The 14,075-nt window shown below is 41.9% G+C and overlaps 1 protein-coding gene across 1 annotated transcript; it reads left to right on the top strand.

The window, feature by feature from the left end:
- The first annotated feature begins 1,242 nt into the window (after positions 1-1,242).
- On the top strand, positions 1,243-1,581 carry LOC744848 (cAMP-regulated phosphoprotein 19-like). The gene has a single exon (XM_054677469.2). It carries the CDS (start codon positions 1,243-1,245, stop codon positions 1,579-1,581), a length of 339 nt encoding a protein of 112 aa, XP_054533444.1.
- The last annotated feature ends 12,494 nt before the right edge of the window (positions 1,582-14,075 follow it).

Here is a 14,075-nt window from a genome sequence, read left to right as displayed (position 1 = left end):
TTCCAAAAAATATAAGAAGAGAGAACACCTCCCAATTCATTCTATGACACCACTATTACCTTGATACCCAAACCAGACAAAGATATCACAAGAAAAGAAAACTACAGACTAATATCCCTTATGATTACAGATTTTTAAAATTTCCATAAGATGGTAGAAAACCAAATCCAGGTCTATCTAAATAGGATTATACACCATGATCAATGAGATTTATCCCTGGAATGCAAGGTTGGTTTACCATCACAAAATCAATCAATATCCACCATCCTATTAATAAAGGACAAAAGTCACAAGATCAACTTCATCAATGCAGGAAAAGAGCATTTAACAAGATCCAATATCCTCCTATGATTAAAAGCTATCAGCAATATAAGTAATTAAAAGAAATTTCCTCAAAAAAAGACATCTACAAAAAACAGCTATGCAATGGGGAAATAATGAATACTTCTCTTTAAAGTGAGGAACAACACAATAATATCTATCTTCAACATTTCTATTCAACATCGAACTGGAGGATCTAGCCAGGGCAAGTGAGCAAGAAAAAGAAATAAAAAACATCCATTTTTCTCGTTCCAGAACAAGACAGCATAGAATCACACTTTCTCCCCTCTAAATACTACTAGATGCCCTGGAAATTATGATAGGCAATGCTAAAGGGACTTTGAATGTTGGAAAGAACAAGATAGACTGGCTAGGAACTATATGACTTGAGGAAGTGACACCATGGAGAAGTCCCTAGGTTTTATTTTTATTTCTCATTTACTTCTGGACTGGACACTGGAGAAACCTACCCAGAACTGTGCATAGGCATAAACATAAATTCTGAGAAAAGCCTTAACTCTACCCAAAGGATCAGGAAATAAGAAGTCTAACAAAGACCTAGTGAGAAGCCTCCATCCTCATTCTGTAACCAGGGCACTGGTAAGCTGGCCAAGCCACCAACAGCAGTAGCAAAGTCCTGGGCCATACAGCCACATCTACACCACCAGAACACTGGTGGGCAGCTCAATCCATCAAGAAGATATTGCAATCCTAAATGTGTATACATCAAAAAACAGAGCTTCAAAATATGTAAAGTAAAAACTGAGAGCTAAAAGAAGACAGACGAATCCATGATTATAGTTGGGAAATTTAACACCCACTCAGAAATTGATAGAATTACTTAACAGAAAATCAGTAAGAGTATAGGGAAACCGAACACGACAGCGAGTGGGAGAAGCGGGGTCTAGTAGAGGGAGCACTATGTCTGTGGAAGTCTCCGAGGCAGCCTCTGTGGAGGAGCAGAAGGAAATGGAAGATACGGTGACTAGTCCAGAGAAAGTTGAAGCAGCAAAATTGAAAGCGAGATATCCTCATCTGGGACAAATGCCTGGAGGTTCAGATTTCTTAAGGAAACCATTGCAGAAAGGGCAAAAATATTTTGATTCTGGGGATTACAACATGGCTAAAGCAAAAATGAAGAACGAGCAACTTCCTACTGCAGCTCTGGATAAGATGGAGGTCACGGGTGACCACATTCCCACTCCAGAGGACCTTCCTCAACAGAAACCATCCATTGTTGCTAGCAAGCTGGCTGGTTGAAAGAACTGAACTGCATGAATCTGCTAATTCCCATTATTTCTCCTTAATATGTTACTTATCTACTTTTTATTTCCTTTCATTACCCCATCATTTGAGACTGACAGCTTTGCAGATGAGCAGTAGTGTGTGCTGCTATTGTGGAATATACATGTGTAGAGTTTTTGATTAGTTGAACAGTGGACTGGTGAAGAGGATGTGTTAGAGCAACATAAGTAAGTAATCTACTTGAAAATAAGTGTATATATTACCTAACTCCTAGTGTAGTACTGGTTCTAACAAGTAACAAGCAAGTTTTAAAATTTTAATGTTTTGGCTTTCATTGCTTCATCTTAATTATAGCTTTGTACGTTACTCTTATTTAATATAATCTCTGTTGTATTGATTTCTTCTGTATTTTGGATTTTGTAAAACAGAAGTTTAAGACCACAAGTTAGAAGAAAGGTCACATATTTCAAACACAACTAGATGGGGATCCAAAAGATTTCTATCTCTGTGCTTGAACTAGAATGGCCTTAAACCTGTTTCAGTTTTGACAGTAGAATTTCACTTGGGCAATATTTGCCCATTCTGGTGTAACTTATGTGACTCTAGTGCTTAACAGCTGGCATTGAAGCTAATATTCTTATTCAGTTCTGTAAAGTTACAATACCTTTTGTTGTTGAAGATGTGAATAAACTATGCATGTGCATTGACTGTTGGATTCACTTTTGTGTCATTTTTGTAAATACAATAGTTTTGCACAAAAAAATTAAAAAAAAGAATATAGGGAAACTGAAAAACATCATCAATAAATAGAATCTAATTGATGTTTATAGAACATGCCATTCAACTGTAGCAGGGTGTGAAACACATGAAATATTCACCAAGACTGACCATATTTTGAGTCATAAAACAAATCTGAACAAATTTAAAAGACATGAAATCATACAGAATAAATTCTCTGACCATAATGGAATCAAACTAGAAATAAATAATAGAAAAACATACACAAAAATTTTCAAACATTTGAAAATTAAACAACATACCTCTTAATAGTCCAAAGATCAAAGACAAAATTTCAAAGAAAATAAAAAAGTATATACAGGCAAGGCATGTTACCTCACTCCTGTAATTCCAGTATCCTTGGAGGTCGAGGCAGGAGGATTGATTGAGCCCAGGAGTTCAAGACCAGCCTAGGCAACAAAGTGAGACCTTGTCTCTACAAAAAAATCAAAAAATTAGCCGGGTGTGGTGGTGTGGGCCTGTGGTCCCAGCTACATGTGAGGCTGAGGCAGGAGGATCACTTGAGCTCAGGAGGTCAAGGCTGCAGTGAGCCAAGGTCGTACCACTGCACTCCAGCCTGGGTGGCAGAGCAAGACCTTGTCTCAAAAAATAAACACATAAATAAAAATTTTAAAAGTACATAGAACTGAGTGAAAATGAAAACACAATATATCAAAATTTCTGAGATGCATGTAAAGCAATGCTAAGAGAAAATTTTAGCACACTAAGTGCTTAGATTAGAGAAAGATCTCAGATTAATAATTTCAGCTTTTACTTCAAGAGACTAGGCAAAGAAGAGAAAAATAAGCCCAAATCAAGCAGAAGGAAGGGAATAATAAAGATTACGGCAGAAATCCATGGAATTGAAAACAGAAATACATAGAAAATTAATGAAACAAAAAGCTGGCTCACCTTAAAAAAATTCATTGAGATTGATAAACTTCTAGCAATATTAAAAAACTCTAGCCTGGGAATTGGATTTTTAAAAAAATTCCCTAAGGGATTCCAATGTGCATCCAAAGTTGAGACCTACTGGTAAGGTCTTCAGGCCTGTTGACTTGCTCCTTGGCCTGATGAGAGAAGAGATTTGCATACACAAAAAACATTGTATATATCCAACGCTTTCACCATTAAGAAAATACTGAGCCTGGCCAGGTGCGGTGGCTCACGTCTGTAATCTCAGCACTTTGGGAGGCTGAGGAGAGGGAATCTCTTGAGATCAGGAGTTCGAGACCATCCTGGCTAACATGGTGAAACCCCGTCTCTACTAAAAACACAAAAATTTGCTGGGCGTGGTGGCACGCACCTGTAGTCCCAGCTACTCGGGACTCGAGAGGCTGAGGCAGGAGAATCGCTTGAACCCAGGAGGCGGAGGTTGCAGTGAGCTGAGATCACACCACTGCACTGCAGCCTGGCAACAGAGCAAGACTCCATCTCAAAAAAAAAAAAAAAAAGAAAGAAAATACTGAGCCTTCCCCATAGACATGATACCAATTCAATTCTATATTGCATGGTAACACAGTTTATTTCTCTCTGGCCTGCATTTTTTTATTGTAAAATGCAGATGATAATACTTATCTTGAATGACTATTGTGAAGATTGAATAAGTGATATGTACAAAATGTCCAGCCCAGTGCCTGACAGATAAATGTTTTTGGCTGCCTAGTAGTGGAAACCCCAACACAATGGACCATTGTTGTCTCACAGAAGAGCAGCCCTGAAGGTTAACCTCAAAGATGCAGGATCTTCCCAGCTCTGGGCTCCTCCATCCTCAGCAGGTCAAGACTTAACTCTTAGGTTTGCAAAACATCATCAAAAGCAGCCAGGACAATACTGGCCTGAAGAACAAATCTTTCCTCCCTTGTGCTGCCTGCATCAAAATCCTGCCCCATACTACCCAGCTGTCTGTCTCATTGGCTAGAATGGAATCCACCTTATTTTTAAATCATTCCCTAGGAAGGGGGATGATGTCACCATAAGTAGCTTAAAAGAGAGGGAGACTTTTAAAAAAATATGATAATATCAGAGATTGGGAGTGAATTGTTTGGGGATTGGGACCTGGCCATAGGTGAATTTTAAAGCTCTGAGGAGATTTTAACATACATCCATGGCCGAGAACCACTGGCTTTCATGCCTATTAATGCCATCATGGCTCAGTTGGTGAAAGAGACTGCAGTGAACTGCCTGCACTAGCCACCACAGTGGCTTCATGTTAGAGCCTCCCATCCTGGAAGAGTAGATATTGACTTAGAGCTTTGCTACTCAAAGTGAAGTTCATGGACCAGCAACATCAGCATCACCACAGAGCTTGTTTGAAATGCGGAATCTCGGCCAGGCGTGGTGGCTCACACCTGTCATCCCAGCACTTTGGGAAGCCGAGGAGGTGGATCACTTGAGCCTAGGAGTTTGAGACCAGCCTGGGCAATATAGTGAGACCTCATCTTTACAAACAATTAAAAAATCAGCCGAGTGTGGTGGCATGCACCTGGTCTCAGACACTTGGGAGGCTGAGGTGGAAGGATCTCTTGGGCCTGGGAGATTAAGGCTACAATGAACTATGATTGCACCAGTACACACCAGCCTGGGTGACAGGGTGAGAAACTGTCTCAAAGCAACAACAATGGAAATCCAGATACTTGATCCCCAACCCAGATCTACTGAAATCAGTCTGAATTTTCACAAAATCTTCAAATGATTCTCATGGCCATTTAAAGATGAGGATCACTGGTACAAAAGACACTTTTGTAGAATTTTGGTGTTGCATCTCACTTGTCCGAACCTTGCAATTACAACACAAATCATTTCTACATCTTACCTCCCATAACTCCCTGGGTTCATCCAACCATGACTCCTAACGCCTCACTGCCTAGGGGCAGTCACTCTGACCTCTCTTAGCCTGTCTGCCTCTATCTCACTTTGAGAGGTAGACATAACCAATCCTTCTAGGCATCCAACATGAGACTCCACCAGGGGGTGGATGTCATGTGGTTATTGTCTCAATAATCATGTGACACTACCTACCACAGGTCAAAATACCTATGAGATGCTTTGAAGAGTCAGAACTGAATGGCACATTGTATTTGTCAGGGTTTTCTAGAGGGACAGAACTAATAGGATAGATGTATATATGAAGTTTATTAACGAGTATTGACTCACACGATTACAAGATGAAGTCCCACAAAAGGCCATCTGCAAGCTGAGGAGCAAGGAAGCCAGTCCAAGTCCGAAATCCTCAAAAGTAGGGAAGCTGGCAATGCAGTCTTCAGTCTGTGGTCAAGGCCTGAGAGCACCTGCAAACCACTGGTGTAAGTTCAAGAGTCTATAAGGTGAAGAACTTGGAGTATGATGTTCGAGGGCAGAAACATCCAGCACAGGAGAAAGATGAAGGCTGGATGACTCAGCAAGTCTAGTCCTTCCAACTTCTGCCTTCTTTATTCTACAGCGCTGGCAGCTGATTAGATTCAGCGTGGATCTGTTTCTCCTAGTCCACTGACTCAAATGTTAATCTCCTTTGGCAAGACCTCCACAGACACACCCAGGAACAATACTTTGCACCCTTCAGTCCAATCAAGGTGACACACATGGCCCTTCTCTCTAAGCTTAAAAAGTAGAAGAGCCAGATACAAAAACACAAAAACAACAACATATTTATAGCACTTTAAGCCTACAAGGTGCCTTTGTCCTTGCAAAAACAGGCTCAGAGAAGGTCTTCAGTTACTCGGCACCATGCAGCTGGGTGGATGGTAAAGTTGGACTTTGGAATCAGGACTTTTTACTTCAAACTAAGATTGTCAGATAAAATATAGAATTCCCAGCCAGGTTTATTATTATTATTATTATTATTATTCTTTGAGATGGAGTTTCACTCTTGTCACCCAGGCTGGAGTGCAATGGAGTAATCTCAGCTAACTGCAACCTCCACCTCCCGGGTTCAAGTGATTCTTCTGCTTCAGCCTCCCAAGTAGCTGAGATTACAGGTGCCCACCACCATGTCTGGATAATTTTTGGATTTTTATTTTATTATTTTATTTTATTTTGTGACAGAGTCTCAGAGTCTAGCTCTGTCGCCCAGGCTGGAGTGCAGTGGCATGATCTCGGCTCACTGCAACCTCTGCCTCCCCGGTTCAAGTGATTCTCCTGCCTCAGCCTCCTGAGTAGCTGGGATTACAGGTGCAGACCACCATGCCTAGCTAATTTTTTGGGTATTTTTAATAGAGACAGGGTTTCACCATGTTGGTCAGGCTGGTCTTGAACTCCTGACCTCGTAATCTACCTGCCTTGGCCTCCCAAAGTGCTGGGATTACAGGTTTGAGCCACTGTGCCTGGGCCCCAGCTAAGTTTTATTTGTTATATCTGGAAAAACTCAATTGCAATAGCTTTGCTGAACAACATGGGCCACAGAGGAAAGGAGATTGGTAGGTGAAACTAGCTAGCACCCTGCACATCCTGCTTCAGAAGAGAAAAGAAGGATTGAAAGTACAGTATCCAGATTTAACAAATAAAAGTTTAAGATGTCAGTTAAATTTGATGTTCAGATAAACAATGAATAAGTTTTATAATATATACATATGTCTCAACTCTCACATAGGAAAGAGACTAGAAAAGGCTCTAAGGATAAATTCAAGGTTAATTTTCTTCAAACTAATTAACTTATTATTGACCCAACCATTCACCCATTCTCCATGTTTCCTAGAAGAATAGCTGGAGCACTAGGCCCTGACTGGCACTCTTGGTCTCAGGCTGCAAAAAGGCACATCCTCGTAGGCCTAGATTGTTCCTTTTCCATGCATCCTGCAGGTCAGCGAATATCCACATATCCAACATCCACATCCAGGAAAAAAGTAAATTCCTTCATGATTAACACTTTTTTATTTTAAGATGGAGTTTCACTCTGCCAAGGCTGGAGTGCAGTGCACTCAGCTCACTGCAACCTCCGCCTGCCGGGTTCAAGCGATCTTAATACCTCAGCCTCCCGAGCAGGTGGAATTATAGGCACATGCCACCACACCCAGCTAATTTTTGTATTTTTGGCAGAGATGGGGTTTCATCATGTTTCCCAGGCTGGTCTTGAACTCCTGACCTCAGGTGATCTGCCTGCCTCAGCCTCCCAAAGTGCTGGGATTATAGACTTGAGGCACTGCTCCCGGCCAGCAGTTTAAAATGACTTTTTATGTTTAACTTTGTTTTTGCTTTACTCATTTAATCATTCATTCAACATATTTATTGAGCACCTACTCTTTGCCAAGCCCTATGCATTGTGCCTGAGGAACAAACAGAAGGCCAGGACTTGCCCCAAATGAATTCCCATTTCAGGGTGGGAGACAGATGTACATGATCTTGTGATGGTGCAGAGAGAGCAGTGTCCACTATGGTGGAGAGAAGCATAGTCTCAGCTTCGGTAGAGCTTCTGGAAGAGTAGACAAGCTAAGTGAGTTGACAAGGAGCTGGCCAGGCAAAGGTGGGGAAGTGGGGGCCGGCAGTGGGGAGTGCGAGAGTCGAGGAAGGTGTCCTCACAGAGCAAGTGGGGAAGTGAAAAATAGGACAGGGCGAGCACAGAGTCAGAAAGCCTTGGTTTGGCTTTAGTATGTCATCTACCAGCTCCAACGTGCACATGGATTTTTAAGCCTTAAGGAAAGGCTGGGAGTAGAGGGTTGGGCCCCAGCACGACATTGTCTTCTGCTGACCCTATTTCTATTCTGGGTCTTAATTTTACTGTCCATAAATAATCAGGGTTCCAAATAATCTTGAAGATTTCTTAGTTCTCATGATGGATTTTGCTTCACTCCTCTGCTCATACATTTATACAGCCTCGGTGCTGAATTCAGGCTGTTTCTCCGGTTGAAGCTGGGCAAGAAGATTCTGTTTCTGCAATTACAAACAACAGTGTTATTCTTCAGGCCACATTCTTGAGTGGAATCAAGGTACCTCCTTTACTAAAACAAGCCCCAGCTGCCTAAAAAATGCTTCTACAGTTTCAGGAAACGCAATGCAGTGAAATATACCTGCCACAATAGTCAGGACAGTTAATATACTTTGTCATTTTTCAGGTGCTAAATGGTAACCACTGTTTTTTTGTTTGTTTGTTTGTATATTTTTTTTTTTTTAGACAAAGTTTCACTCTTTTTGCCCAGGCTGGAGTACAGTGGAGCAATCTCGGCTCACTGCAACCTCCGCCTTCCAGTTTCAAGCAATTCTCCTGCCTCAGCCTCTCAAGTAGCAGGGATCACAGGTGCACACCACCACACCCGACTAATTTTTGTATTTTTAGTAAAGACAGGGTTTTGCCACATTGGCCAGGCTGGTCTCGAACTCCTCACCTCGTGATCCGCCCGCCTCAGCCTCCCAAAGTGCTGGGATTACAGGCATGAGCCACCATGCCCAGCCATTAACCAGTGTTTTCAAGAAGAAACAGCCCTTTCAACAAAAGGTCAAGTTGCTTCTTAAAAATTATGTTATTTTTTGTGTGTGAGACTAATAGCTATAATTCTGAGAAACTATTTGATACAACACAGATCTGAGTTTATGTGCTGTGAAAACAGAAACAAAACCACATAATTGAGCAGGGCCCCAAAATCCTGTGGTTTACAATAAAAAAAATGGTGTCAGAGGTCCTGTCTGATCAACGTAAATTAAATTAATGTATTTCTGGGCCCCTGGTACCTTTAGGGCCTGAAAAAAAGGTAGGATGGTAGAGTTGCAAACCTCATGTTTTAGCCTGAGAAATCATGGATTGGAACACAGCTCTGGGCAGCCATGGCATGGCCTCAGGGGTGGTATTCGACCTTCTGTGCCTCAGTTTCTTCATAGGCCAAGGAGAGAGAAGATCAACTATTTTGTAGAATAACTGAAAAAATGAGAGATATTTGCAAAACACATAGAATAACTCTTGGCAGACATTCATTTCTAAATAAAGAACAACTCATTCCTAAATTAGGATTGTATCCCTAAGTATCCAGTGAATGTAATTGTTTTTGAGTAGACCTTTGAAATTGCTATACCTCCCACCGAACTCCTGTAGCTTTAAGATAAGACATGAGCTCTGAACTTTTCTTATACCCTTAGCTGCATCTAATTCTTTGTGGTATCTTCAACAGTGGACAGGCTGCTTTATATTAATTCCTAGGAAATGTTCACCCAGGTTCTCTGTACATTAAGATAAACATGAATCTTCAACATCTCATTCATGTTAGAGAATAGAAGATCTCACTAAGGCTGTGGGATGGAATGAAAATGAAAATGAATGAATTTGACCAGTCATGTAGCAGCCTGCAGAAAACATCACCCTAAGGACAATGCTGAGCAGAACTTTCAAAGTTATAGCGTGTTTTCTTGTGTTAAGGAGTTTTTCTATGGAGAAGAGACAGAAGGAGCTCAACAATTGCTCCTTTAACTTGATTTTCTAATTTTAGTTTGTGTATCCCTAGGGTAGTTCAGGCAGAGTTCTTCATATAAATCTCTTAGCTGGAAGAAGACCTCTAGGGTCTAATTTCTCCTGGAAATGGATGATATCTCAGCTTCATTCTTAGATTTGCTGGGAGGAAAAAATCCCTTGGATTAAACATATGTACCCCTATAAATATAAATACCCCTGGAAGATAACTTTATCATACACATAGAAGACAATAAAAGGAATTGTATTTGGGGTAGGGTACAAACATGAGAACATGAAGGACCAGGGAGAAAGGTCACTGTGAAGATATTGAAGGGAGGCTCCAAAAGATCAGAGTTAGAGGAAGTAAACTTTTAGTCCACTACAATATTTGTGTGTCTTGGGGAAACATTTTGAAGCTGCAATTCCTACCACCTGTCCTCCGATCACCAAGAAGATTCTGAGTTAAACAGCTTTGAGAAGCATCTCGCCTTGCAAAATTTGTTCTTTGGGATTTGGGGATACAGAATAAAAAGTAAATGGGGATAAGACAAGAGGCCTAAAGTTTAGGTCGGAAGGGGTGTTTTTCATGCTATTTTGAAAAGAGAGCTGTGGGTGCAGCTGCAAAAAGTATGGCAATTGATGGAACAGAAAATCGGTTTTTAAATAAGTCTTCATGTCCGGGCACGGTGGCTCACGCCTGTAATCCTAGCACTTTGGGAGGCCAAGGCGGGCGGATCACTTGAGGTCAAGAGTTTGAGACCAGCCTGGCCAACATGGTGAAACCCCGTCTCTACTAAAAATACAAAAATTAGCCGGACATGGTGTTGGGTGCCTGTAATCCCAGTTACCCAGGAGGCTGAGGCAGGAGAATTGCTTGAACCTGGAAAGCAGAGGTTGTAGTAAGCCAAGATCGAGCCACTGCACTCCAGCCTAGGTGACAGAGAGAGAATCTGTCTCAAAAAATAATAATAATAATTAAATTTAAAAATAAATAGTCTTCCTGTGATCTGTGAGTTCCATGTCTAGTGTATGAGACATACAAGAAGGAGTAAAGTTATTTTTTATTTCGTTTTTGGTGGAAGAATTATGTTTCTGAGATTTTGACAGTTTTCTAGGACTGTGCTACCTGGGCGATGGCTGTATACGCATTCCAGTGATACTATGTGACTCATGACCAAGTGATTTTACATCTGTAGAGGTAACTATGGCAAAGAAGAAAGAAGGCAGGATCTGGGACAGGAGGCTGGTCTTGACCCTGTCACTGTGAGCTGTATGAGGCAGGAAAGGGCAATCCAGTCATAGGAAACAGCCTCCTCTGCTTGTTTGGTCACTTCTCTAGCTGCAGGAACAGCAGCAACCTTCTCTCTTCAACTGACTGTTGGCTGAGGGATCCGCATCAGCTAATCAATCAGTTGTCTTATAACCCAAAATCAAGAGGTGTTGGGCTTTTGATACGACATGGTAATTTGTTTTTGTTTGTTTGTTTTTTGTTTTGTTTTGTTTTTTGAGACAGAGTCTCACTCTGTAACCCAGGCTGGAGTGCAGTGGCACCATCTTGGCTCACTGCAACCTCCACCTCTCAGGTTCAAGCAATTCTCCTGCCTCAGTCTCTTGAGTAACTGAGATTACAGGCGTGCACCACCATGCCCAGCTAATTTTTGTATTTTTAGTAGAGACAGGGTTTCACCATGTTGGCCAGGCTGGTCTCAAACCCGTGACCTCAAGTGATCCACCCTCCTCAGCTTCCCAAAGTGCAGGGATTGTAGGCATGAGCCACTGCACCTGGCAAGAGGATTTTTTTAAGGCCACAGATTGAGAGAAAATACTTGCAAGACACATATCTGATAAAAGTTTTGAAACCAAAAAAATGCAGAGATCAATTAAAACTCAACAATAAGAAAACAAACAATCCAGCTGGGTGCAGTGCCTCATGCCTGTAATTCCAGCACTTTGGGAGGCTGAGGTGGGCAGATCACCTGAGGTCAGGAGTTTGAGACCAGCCTGGACAACACGATGAAACCCCGTCTCCACTAAAAATACAAAAATTAGCCAGGTGTGGTGGCATGTGCCTGTAATCCCAGCTACTGGGGAGGCTGAGACAGGCGAATCACTTGAATCCAGGAGATGGAGGTTGCAGTGAGCTGAGATCATGCCACTGCACTCCAGCCTGGGCAACAGGGAAAGACTCCATCTCAGAAAAAGGAAAGGAAAGGAAAGGGAAAGGGAAAGGGAAGGAAAGGAAAGGAAAGGAAAGGAAAGGAAAGGAAAGGAAAGGAAAGGAAAGGAAAGGAAAGGAAAGGGTACCAAGTGGAGGATTAATAAGTTTAGTACTAGCATTCCATTAAAAAAAAAAAACTAAAATTACCTGAAGACCACAAATTAAATTAAAAAGCTATTAAGAAGTACAATGGCACATTTAAAGCACATTTAAGTATACACACACACACATCTATCTACATATATGTATATGGCAAGTCTGAAATTGCTACACCTGCAAGCACAAGAGGAATTATAAGTGCTCTAAAGGAAGAGCTTCCTTTTACATTTTTCCTGCCACTTCCACAGTACCTGGCTCCCAGACACATAACAGTTTCTCTCAAGTTTGCAAATGCAGCAGCGTTGTTGCTTCTCTTCATTTGACTCATTTTTGAAGACTTCATGATTCATTAGCACATTCTTGTGAGATTGGGCAAGGTCGAGAAATCAATGAGACTCAATGCTTGCGTTTGCTGCTTGCTAAGACAAGAGCACAGTCCTAGCATGGGAGAATATTTCATGGTGTGACATTCTCATGCATTTAGATTTACAACAACTTACCTTCATGCTCCTGGATAAGTGTGCAGGTCTTCTGCATCTGAGCTACTTCCATGAGAGATTTGAGACAGTGAGTAATAGTTGAGCCAGGGCCTGAAGTTTGCACCAAACTCTTATGGGTTTTGCTAGACAAGACTGTACATAAATTCATCAAGCAGTGCACATTTGAAATGGGGAGAATGGAGTTTTTTCAGTTAGTTGTATTTGTGAATGTTTTCTAGGCTAGCATAAAAGTTCTTTGAACATATCCATTATGCTTTATTCATAACATTTTATTCATTTTATTTAATGGAGATTTGGCCATTAGAGAAACATATTCTGAAAGGAGTAAAGTAGGTTAGGTCTGTGATATGGTTTGGCTGTGTCCCCACTCAAATCTCATCTTGAATTGTAATCCCCATAATCCCCACGTGTCTAGAGAGAGACCTGGTGGGAGGTGACTGGATCATGGGGGCGGTTTCCCCCATGCTGTTCTTGTGATAGTGAGTTCTCAGAAGATTTGATGGTTTTTTTTTTTTTTTTTTTTTTTTGAGATGGAGTCTCGCTCTGTTGCCCAGGCTGGAGTGCAGTGGCACGATCTTGGCTCACTGCAAGCTCCGCCTCCTGGGTTCACACCATTCTCCTGCCTCAGCCTACCGAGTAGCTGGGACTACAGGCGCCTGCCACCATGCCGGGCTATTTTTTCTTTTGTATTTTTTTGTATTTTTAGTGGAGAGGGGGTTTCACTGTGTTAGCCAGGATGGTCTCGGTCTCCTGACCTCGTGATCTGCCCATCTCGGCCTCCCAAAATGCTGGGATTACAGGCATGAGCCACGGCACCCTGCCGAGATTTGATGGTTTTTAAGAGGCTCTTCCCCCTTTGCTCCTCACTCTTTGTCTCCTGCCACCATGTGAAGAAGGTCCTTGCTTCCCCTTCCGCCATGATTGTAAGTTTCCTGAGGCCTCCCCAGCCATATGGAACCGTGAGTCAATTAAACCTCCTTCATTATAAATTACCCAGTCTTGGGTAGTATCTTTATAGCAGTGTTAAAATGGACTAATACAGTCTGATACCCAGGTCTTCCAATCTCCTAAACATGTCCTGACATTTAATAAAAATTGAACCTGACAAGGCCAGGCACGGTGGCTCACGACTGTAATCCCAGCACTTTGGGAAACCAAGGCGGACAGATCACAAGGTCAGGAGGTCGAGACCAGCCTGGCTAACACGGTGAAACCCCGTCTCTATTAAAAATGCAAAAAATTAGCCGGGTGTGGTGGCAGGCGCCTGTAGCCCCAGCTAATCGGGAGGCTGAGGCTGGAAAATGGTGTGAACGTGGGAGGCGGAGCTTGCAGTGAGCCGAGATTGCACCACTGCACTCCAGCCTAGGCGACAGAGCGAGACTCCGTCTCAAAAAAAAAGTAAATAAAAAATTGAACCTGACATTTAATAAAAATTTAGAGCAGTGGGCACAGGTGTAGCAAAGAGGAATCTTCATTGATACAAATTGACTTGCAAAGCTATGTTACATTTTGACTTTAGAGTCAAAATAAAGCAAAACATGTG

The sequence above is a fragment of the Pan troglodytes genome, chromosome 12, assembly GCF_028858775.2.
Source record: "Pan troglodytes isolate AG18354 chromosome 12, NHGRI_mPanTro3-v2.0_pri, whole genome shotgun sequence".
In the NCBI taxonomy this organism is placed as follows: domain Eukaryota; kingdom Metazoa; phylum Chordata; class Mammalia; order Primates; family Hominidae; genus Pan; species Pan troglodytes.
Note: the sequence above shows the minus strand (reverse complement) of the source record. Positions and strands in the feature narration are given on the sequence as shown.